The sequence below is a fragment of the Saccostrea cucullata genome, unplaced genomic scaffold (assembly GCF_032062105.1).
Source record: "Saccostrea cucullata isolate Sc308-1 unplaced genomic scaffold, CSIRO_AGI_Scuc_v1 ctg8670, whole genome shotgun sequence".
Lineage (NCBI taxonomy): Eukaryota > Metazoa > Mollusca > Bivalvia > Ostreida > Ostreidae > Saccostrea > Saccostrea cuccullata.
Genome location: NW_026937219.1, coordinates 16905 through 26246, shown reverse-complemented (window position 1 = coordinate 26246; position 9342 = coordinate 16905). Strand labels below are relative to the sequence as shown.

Sequence of the window (9342 nt, the reverse complement as noted above, 5' to 3'; positions counted from 1 at the left end):
TCGCTTTTTGCTGTAAAATGGACTTGTTAGCTGTAATTGATGGTTGATGTTTCTAGTCATGTCCTGTATAGATTATTGATGGTGTACCTTTCATTAAAATTCACAATACATAAATTATATATAGTGGGTTGTGGTGAAGTTATCTATATCAGTCATCTTCACAGACTTACCTACAGAACACACAACATACAAATTAAAATACCTCAGTAAAATTCACATTACATATAAATGGTTTATTTAAAATTAATATCACATATTTTTAAAGAATCAAATTAAAATCATGTTTTCACATTCCCATCTTCTGATATATCATGATGACATATCAAAAGACAGGAAAGTGAAAGATCCAATTTCAATAGATTAAAATTTAAGTAAAATATTTCAATAAATGAATTCAAAATGCTTATCAAATTCTAAAACATTTAAATGTAAGATATATAAGAAGTGACATTGATGATTAGTGGTGACCTAAATGTTTGTGTGGGTTTTAAATCTAATTAATAGACTTACGCTCAGGTTGAGCCAGATCAAGAACTGGATCTTTTGGAGGAGGAGGTAAAGAAGCTATAGTTTTGGCTCTCTCTTTCTCTGCATCTAAGGCTACTTGTCTGAAATGAAAATTAATTACTACTTTAGATTTGTGATTTGACATTTATATGAAATCTTTTTTAATGATTACACACTTTAATTTTCTTTTACACATGTTCAAACCTGGGGAGCTACTGTAGATCACTAAATTTTCGCGACACCTTATTTTCGCGACATAGTCATTGACTCTTGATAAGCGAAACAAAATTTTCACGTATGGTGGTTCTGCTCTATATAATCTTAAGGAATACTTTTATACGCGAGAATTAAATTTTCGCGAGCACAATGTCTCGTAATTAAAAAGTGATTTACAGTACTTATAAATATCAAATGGACAATGATTGATTTAGGGAATAACCGTCAAGATTTTTTGGTATTTATGATGATCAATCATTTTGCTCACATCAAATGAATTATCACATGAGCAAATTTTTTAATATTCATTCAAAAATTACATTTTCAATATTTCATTCATTCATATGTTAAAGCTAATTGCAATGATTTGGTTTTTTCAAAGCTGGTTATAATTTGGTATTTTCATTCAGCTGCATAGACTTGATCAAAATTTTGTAGTTTTGTTCATATTGCTTGATTTGTTCATACCTGGCAATGACCTGGTACTTTTGTTCATACATGGCAATGATCTGGTAATTTTATTAATACTTGGCAATGATCTGGTACTTTTGTTCATACCTGGCAATGATCTGGTACTTTTGTTCATACCTGGCAATGATCTGGTACTTTTGTTCATACCTTGCTATGATCTGGTACTTTTGTTCATACCTTGCTATGATCTGGTACTTTTGTTCATACCTGGCAATGATCTGGTACTTTTGTTTACCTTGCTATGATCTGGTACTTTTGTTCATACCTGGCAATGATCTGGTACTTTTGTTCATATTCCTGGAACATCTGTTCACGTCTCTGTTTCTCCAGGGCCTGTTTGTACCGATTGTCTGCTCGTCTGTTGGACTCCTGCTGTAAAAGGTAGCGCTCTTCTTCCACGTCCACCTGTAAGTCGCAACAAAATTACACTTTTAAAGAAACTGTAAATATTCTGAAAACAACACGAAATTACACTGTTAAAGAAATTGTAAACATCCTGTAAACAACACAAAAGAACACAATTTTCAATACAGTTCAGTAGAACTAACATGCTTTATTGAATTCAAATGCAACCTTTCCATAAAATTTTTTTTTTAACAAAACAATACAAAGTAAGGAGCTCTTCTCAAACTTTTAAAGCATATCAGCAATTTGACCTTCAACCTATTGTTTATCATGTTCATCATGTGACCTACCTGTTCACTGGCTTCCCTGTGACCTTGACCTATACTTCGTAAACTGTTCTCATACTGGTTCTCCAAATGTCTGATCTTTTCCTCCTTCTCGTTCTCCAGATTATTCTGTTAAAAAAAATACCACACACTGATTCCAATATATACAACAGAAGCTCTAAAAACTAGGACTGTTGGTGTTTAACATTTGGTACATGTGTGTACACCCATCAAAAATTTTTAAGTGCCAAATAAAATGATCCTTGATTTGTACCATCAGAAATTTCTGCTCTATCATATCACTACATTTAATACTTCAATGGCTGCATTGTGCTAAGTAATCTTTGGGATTTGTCCTCATGACCAAATCAATCATTTATGTTCAATCTACATCTTATTAAATACAGGTATTATCTGGGTACCCTTTAAATACTGCAGGCAAAGCCTCAATCTAATTAGCATATATTCTAAAGGCTACTTCTACACAATAGCTGCAGAGGGATGACTTTTTATTTTGCAGGATAATGGGAAATTACTAGTCATACCCCCAGAGATGCTATTATTGGAATGGTGACCTCATTAAAACTGCATAAATGGATTTCAAGGTAGTGTTGAAACTCTGAATCATGGGAGCTAACTTTAACTAGAACCTGTACCTGAAGGGTTGAAGCCAACTTTTGGAGCTGCCTGTTCTTTTCCTGTTTGACAGCTTGGCGGATCCTAGCAGCATTTTGACTGGACTGCTCTCTCACCTAAAAAAATCAAATAATATGAGTGAAACATCTGAAAATATATGTAGCTTATTAAATTTTCTATCAAAAATAATCTGACTGCTTTGACAGTTATAACTCTTAAAATGGAAAAAAAAAAATGTGTAGTACTTTTGAAAGGTATTTACTCATAAATTAGCACAAAATTCCTAGAAACCTATTTTCTGGTACATTTTACATGCATTAAGAGAATCAAACCTGTTACCCTTGCATCAATGTGCTAGAACCCCTTAAATTATCTACAGTAATATCCATCATTCCAAGCCACTACATTCCTTCCTCCCTGTCTTTGCTATCAAACAGTCACACAAAGGGCAGATTCTTATCCCTTTGACAGGACTTTCACTTTTAAGTCATATGGTCAATGGCACCAAATGTAACAAGAAAATATTTGAATATTTATGGCTTGTCTGACTGACAGAGAATCTAACCTATGTCCCCTGTATAGTGTATAAAAAGTCAAATATGCTCTAACCAATGAGCTGCCCAGGCTGTTATTTATGGTCTTTCACCACTACTACACAAGCAAGCAAATTTTATTCCTGCTCCTTAATTAATTTAAGTAGTGTTATCTGACCTGTTGTAGCCTGAGTCGCCTCCGTTTCTCCGTCTCTTCCTTCATCAGCCGAGCCTCTTCGTTCGGGCTCAGCCGACATCTCCCTTTCTTAGCCTTCATTCTTCTGTCTACAATACAGTCATCATCAAATTAATTGTATTATTTCGGCATTTTATATCCAAGTACTAATAAACAAATATCGGTGAAAAATCATATTTCCCTGGCTTAAATCACTCGTGAAAATAAGCTGAAATACGAAACTTACAACATAGCCAAATTACACTCACAGACACACAAACACACCAATGTACAACACACACAATAAAACAAATCCCTGGATGGTCTAGATAAGGAATCCATAGTAATCAACTAAATCAAGGTTTAAAAACTAATAACTAAAATTAGTATTTGATTTGGGTTTTTCAAATTAAAATCTATCTGGTGTAATAGGATAAATTTTCTTCATGATGGTTTTGCATGATTATTTTGCTGTAAAGAGGAAAAGCAAAGTAGAGTTTTGTAAAACATATTACGGTACAATGTAAAATACATCACTTCAAGATATCTTTTGAGTCATTCCAGATTTAAATGGTTTGAAAATATTTGCTGATGTGTAATTTGCTCTTTACATTAAATTAACATTTAAAATGAAAAATCTAGACTTAAATGCACAGTTTCAGACTGTAAAAAAAAAAGCAGAAAAGAAATTGGAATGAACAGTTCAATGGTCAGCAGGTTAGTGAAGAAAACTGGTAACTACCATATTTCTAAATTCATATTTTGTTCTAGAACTTCTACTATAAACCTAGTTTAATTCTTAAATCTATCCATTAAAGAAATCCAACTTTATCTGTATATGCCCTATTGATCAATCTGAGAATTAATTTTTAATGAAATTTGTCACTCCACATGCTCCAGCAAATTTATTTTTTCCCATGTAAATAACTGGTACTTCAGTTCAAAAAATGATGTGTCAAATCTAATGAAAATCAGGCCATCGTGATCATGTCAAGGATTAAATAATAGAGAAAACCCATTCACAAAAAAAACTCTTGAAAATTAAACAATTGTACCAGATGTTGTGTTTGACAATCATTGATAATACACAAATCCCATGCTTAGATATGATTATTCAGTATTTAAATCCCATAGCCAGACTTTGAGTATTATGCACTTATGCCCTACTAAAAGATTGCATTTAATGTTTTCAAGTCTAACTTGAAGCATTGAAGTATTATAGTGTATTATGAATGCATGTCAATCATTTACAGATTTCATGCATTTATAATGGTATGCTTTTAGAACATTACTTTCCACCTCTGAAGAAAATAAAAGAACAATTTAAAATCCATACTTTAAATAACTACATGTGTACAATATTTATTTTATTAATTTAAAAATAGCAATTCATTGTTCTTTTCATTCAATCATGCATACCTTGTTGTGCTTTTGTGTAAAACATGCACAGCCTGCCCTTCTTTAATTGTGTTAATTTTATGAATACTATATGTTTTTCAATAAATTTATATTAAATAATCATAACCCGTGAAGAGTGGGGAAGTGGTAAAATATATATCTACATTCTACAATAATTATATTTATTTCAATTTAATATACTGACCTTTCAATCTTTTTTAAATTATAGATTGTTTAAGAGTATTTTAGATTGATGGATTTTCAATTGTTATTTTTAAAAGAAGAAATTCACCCCTCCCCAAATGTTTATACTGCATGAAATAATTTTTGCTACACTTTTTCATTTATATTCTGACATGGTCAGTATGACACATAAAAATACTGATGGTCCCATAATCATGATAATTTGTATTCATTAAATATTGATTAATTAATTTTGTCTAAAAAACTTGAAAAGGTCAATAAGTAATGGTTTAGAGGGTATAGACTTAGGTGGGTTTGCATTTCACTCAGAACTGTTTCCACCCCATACTATCACCAAAATCAGAGTATACATACTCAGCGAATAATTATCCTCACATCCATGTTCAATAAATCCGGCTATCACATGATTTTTTACAAATCGCTTACAGAATGGTGAAGCCATTGAAACCTGTCATCAAAAGGTGTTGATCATTGCTTTATCAAAAATCAAATCACTAAATATTCACAGTAATATCATGATAGCAATGCTGTGTGTATTGAAATTATCATATCAAATCTAGCTGTCATTTCGGTTCTAGTCCAAGATAAATAAATTCCTAATTAAGTCACACTGATATTATAAATTCCACTGAAGAATTAATATATATTCCCACATTTGTTTATGAAAACATTAAATAATATTCCAGTTGTAATAAATAATAATCAGTATAAAATTCTGTTGTGTTTTACAGAAACTAATCTAAATAGGTGTGAACAGTGGTGATTGGAACAATGGCCGTAGGTGAATATTTTTGTATTCTATTTGGGTTTTAGATAACGCTCATTTTCTCAAATTGTATTCAAAGTGTCACGCTACATTAATATTCTATTGTCATGTTGAAGTCAATAGAATAAACAAGCATGTTCTTGTGTTTTGCCCCTTTGATATTTTTAGAAAATATCTCTAAAATCTTTACAATATGCGCAAAGTAGAAATAAAATTTATCAAAAATATTCAAAACTTGTACCTCCATAATTTGGATACAATGCTACATCTTTCTGCAAATGTTATCCGAGCTGGAAATCGTTAGTTTACTCCCTGGCGCTCTCCGCAGACAGGTCCAGACACAGACATAAACAAAAATTTGAAACTCGTGCTTCCGGTTGCGCATTGAAGAGATGTCTAATTGCCGGAAAAGATAGGAAAGAATAAAAGGAAAACATTTTTTCCTTTTAGCATTGCTGAAAAAACATCGAATATAGGAGATCATTACTTTTTGGTATTTTCATATCCTTTTCACTGTTATAATACGATATAAACTGAGGCAGTGATTTTTTTAAAAATCATATTATGTCGGTTTTTTTTTTTAAATATTTGAATTACAGGAAAATAATCTAATGAAGAATATAATAATATTTTGCCAGCATTATTATTTCTTCATGTTTTATTTTTGAAACAGTTTTGAGATCTTGGGGTTTTATAGTTAAAAAAAAAATAATTTTGTTCATTTTCTTCTTTTCCTCTAAATAGTTCAGTTATTCTACTTTCACTTTCATGTTATACTTTGGAAAACTGAAACTAGGAAACGTGTCAACTTCATTACAATGTGACATCAGACTTAATTTACATTTTTAATAGATGTATCGTGTCTTGATTACATGCACTCATTAGACTGTCAGTTACGTGGCAGTAAAGGTATGTACAACTATGTAGGAATATAAAAAAATAATAATAATGCACCAAAACTTAACAAAAATGATGTTTGCAAAAGAGTACCCGAAATATACAGATCAAAGCATAAAATCTATATTAAAACTATACATGTATTTACGAGTATTCGTACCTTTTTTCTTCACTGTAGCAAAAACATTGGGTGTGTAGAAGAAATCCGTATTTTACAAGAGGATAATTTCTGCTGAGATAGGTATAATGTAGTTGCAAATCATGATTATTGAATTGATGATTTGTATATTTGTTAATTTAAATTTAAATTTGTACGCTTTGTACAATGTACACGTCTTCATAAAATACTACATGTAATTTTTTAATGACACAAAAGTTAGTTATCTTCAAGTATATTTATAATGTTCTGCCTTTCTAAATACCACTTTACTACTTTGATTGGATGATTAATTTATACATGTATTTGCGATGCTATTTATTAACATTATTTTATTTTAGTGGATGAAAATGCGCCAACTGAAGGGAAAAGTGAAGGAGAATCGAAAGGAGAAAAGAGAGAGGAAACTAGAAAATCTGAAAAATCATGAAAATGCACTGAAAATTTGCCTTCCTGTTCTCTTAGTTATTGCTGCAATTATTGTGGCTTATGTCTATGTTTCTACAAGGCCAAAAGTATAGCAATTCTTGAACAACATTAATCTTAAAAGATGGTGAAGAAATAGTCGTTTCTTTTAGGGACTGTGAACAAATTTGTTCTTGCCTGGTTTTGAAAAAAAAGACCTGGTTTCAGATGTGTGAAATGTTTATTAGGAAGACTGTATTCATTGATAGTTATTCTACAGGTGCTGCATATATTTACAATGTATAAATTTTTAATCATAATTCTCTCATAAACATATTATTTATCATGAATTTTTATGTGTATAAAGGTTGTATAAACTCCCTACAGCCTACAGATTAGTGTCAAAAAAAATATATTGAGATTCAACATGAGATTTTTTTTTGTATGTATAATTTTACTATACAGATTCAGTATTGTATAAAGCTTTTGCTCAGGAGTGCTTAACTTTTGTATGTGATACAAGAATAACATTATAGTGCACATTATTTTCACCTTTCTGTATGAGAGTGTTTTACAGATTTTATGTACAACTTGATGTGTTAGAACTTTAAGTTGTAATTTTCTGTTACTTTTACATGATGAATTTTCAATTGTCATACATGTACATTAAAATTAGAAGAAAATAATTCAAATAATCACAAGTAAATTTAGTTTGCAAAAAATCATGTTAAATTTTCAAATTGTATTCTTTTTTTTTTTTTTTTACATGAACTATTTGTTTATATTTAAGAAAACAGTAAGAGAGACCTCTCTCATTTTGTCACAGTCATGTACACTGTAACTATGTTATTTATACCTCAGTTTCACTGCATAGAAAAATGTTCACTTCGAAATGCGATTTTCATTTTCTTGAATTTTCCCTTTTATTTTATGCCATATAAACAAGATTCATTGGATATAAATGAAAACAAACAAATGATCAAATGTAAAGAAAGCAAATTTATAATGAGATTAATAATGTATTTTATGTGATATTGCATAATACTGACTCTGAAAGTTCTTGATATTTAAACAAATGAACATTTTAAATACTTTTTTAAATACTTTTTATGTTGGGTAATGGATTTGTTTATTGTTGTTTTGTTGAATTATGTAGTTCTTTATACATTTTAATAAACTTGAAAGTTCTAGACTTGTTTTATTTTGCTTCAGAATATTTTTCCCGGGAAGTTTATTGTGTAGTTCTGCGTCATTTGTACAATGTAAGACTATTTACATGGTAACTTGCGTTGGTTTTTGCCAAAAATATACAAAACTGCACTTGTACATTTACATAATGGGAAGTTTTGGACATTATAAGCTAAAAGACAACAGTTTTGCAAAGAACCCAGCTATTATTTAATGAAGTGTTTTGCTACAATATTTAGATGGGTACAAAAATTGCAATTGTTCATTTTGTGTTGTAACTTCTGAAACTTCCCAACTCCAAGAAATGCAAATTAAATATTGTACATGTAGAGTTGATCTAACCTCCACTGAGGAATAAAGTGTGATGACTTTTTTTGCGAAGATATACATAATATAGGCATTTATCATTTGTGTAGGTTTAGTTGATTGATCCAACACCCCACCCCCTATTTTCCTTTTCTTTTTTTTTTTTGCTTGTCAAGTTTTTCAATTTTATGGGTTTAAATTTTTTTTCTCTGTCACTTAGCCCCCCCCCCCCCCCAACTTTCAATTTGTGTCCGAAGCCAATGAAAAACATCATAGAGGTCCAACGTACATCTCATCAGCAGGTTCAACATGTCTTGCAACAATCAAATTTAGGCATTTTCTTTATTGTTCTGAATTTTTAAAATATTGAAAAATGATGGACCATATTTAGTATAAACTTACAGTGTACATGTATATTAGAAACAATAAAACTTGTTTTCAAATTAATGTTTGCCTGCAACTACCATTCTTTGGAAATGTGCTAGTAAACGTAACATATTTTTCCAGATATCAATGTATTTTTTACTTATAATCCTGCAGCATGCAGTTTGGAAATTGAACAGATTTCTTTATACTACATTAATTGCCACTATATGCCTTAAATGTACTTTAAGTAAGTAAGCTGCAGGGACAAATTTTCATGGAGACTTTGTAACCACATAGGTAGGGTAAATTTATACCACATGGAAAAGTGCTCCTACTGTTATTTGAACACAGAGTGCTACTGCAAGCTAAACCCTTCTAGCAGTAAAAAGACTTTAATCATCATGATTTAATGCCCTGTTCACACGACAAGTTTAATTCACAGTAAA

General features: G+C 30.7%; 1 protein-coding gene and 1 long non-coding RNA gene across 2 annotated transcripts; one reads left to right on the top strand and one right to left on the bottom strand.

Annotated features, from left to right (window-relative positions):
• Nucleotides 1-114: 114 nt before the first annotated feature.
• LOC134247539 (centrosomal protein of 295 kDa-like) lies at nucleotides 115-5971 on the bottom strand. The gene is made up of 7 exons (XM_062729884.1): nucleotides 5819-5971; nucleotides 3213-3319; nucleotides 2522-2617; nucleotides 1890-1994; nucleotides 1460-1599; nucleotides 511-608; nucleotides 115-170 (listed from the first exon to the last, which is right to left on the bottom strand). Exons 2-7 carry the CDS (start codon nucleotides 3309-3311, stop codon nucleotides 115-117), a joined length of 594 nt encoding a protein of 197 aa, XP_062585868.1. The 5' UTR covers nucleotides 3312-3319; nucleotides 5819-5971.
• A 382-nt stretch (nucleotides 5972-6353) lies between these two features.
• Nucleotides 6354-7134, top strand: LOC134247537 (uncharacterized). Its single transcript, XR_009987878.1, has 3 exons — nucleotides 6354-6486; nucleotides 6653-6715; nucleotides 6973-7134. It is a non-coding gene; the product is annotated as an uncharacterized LOC134247537 (long non-coding RNA).
• Nucleotides 7135-9342: the final 2208 nt, after the last annotated feature.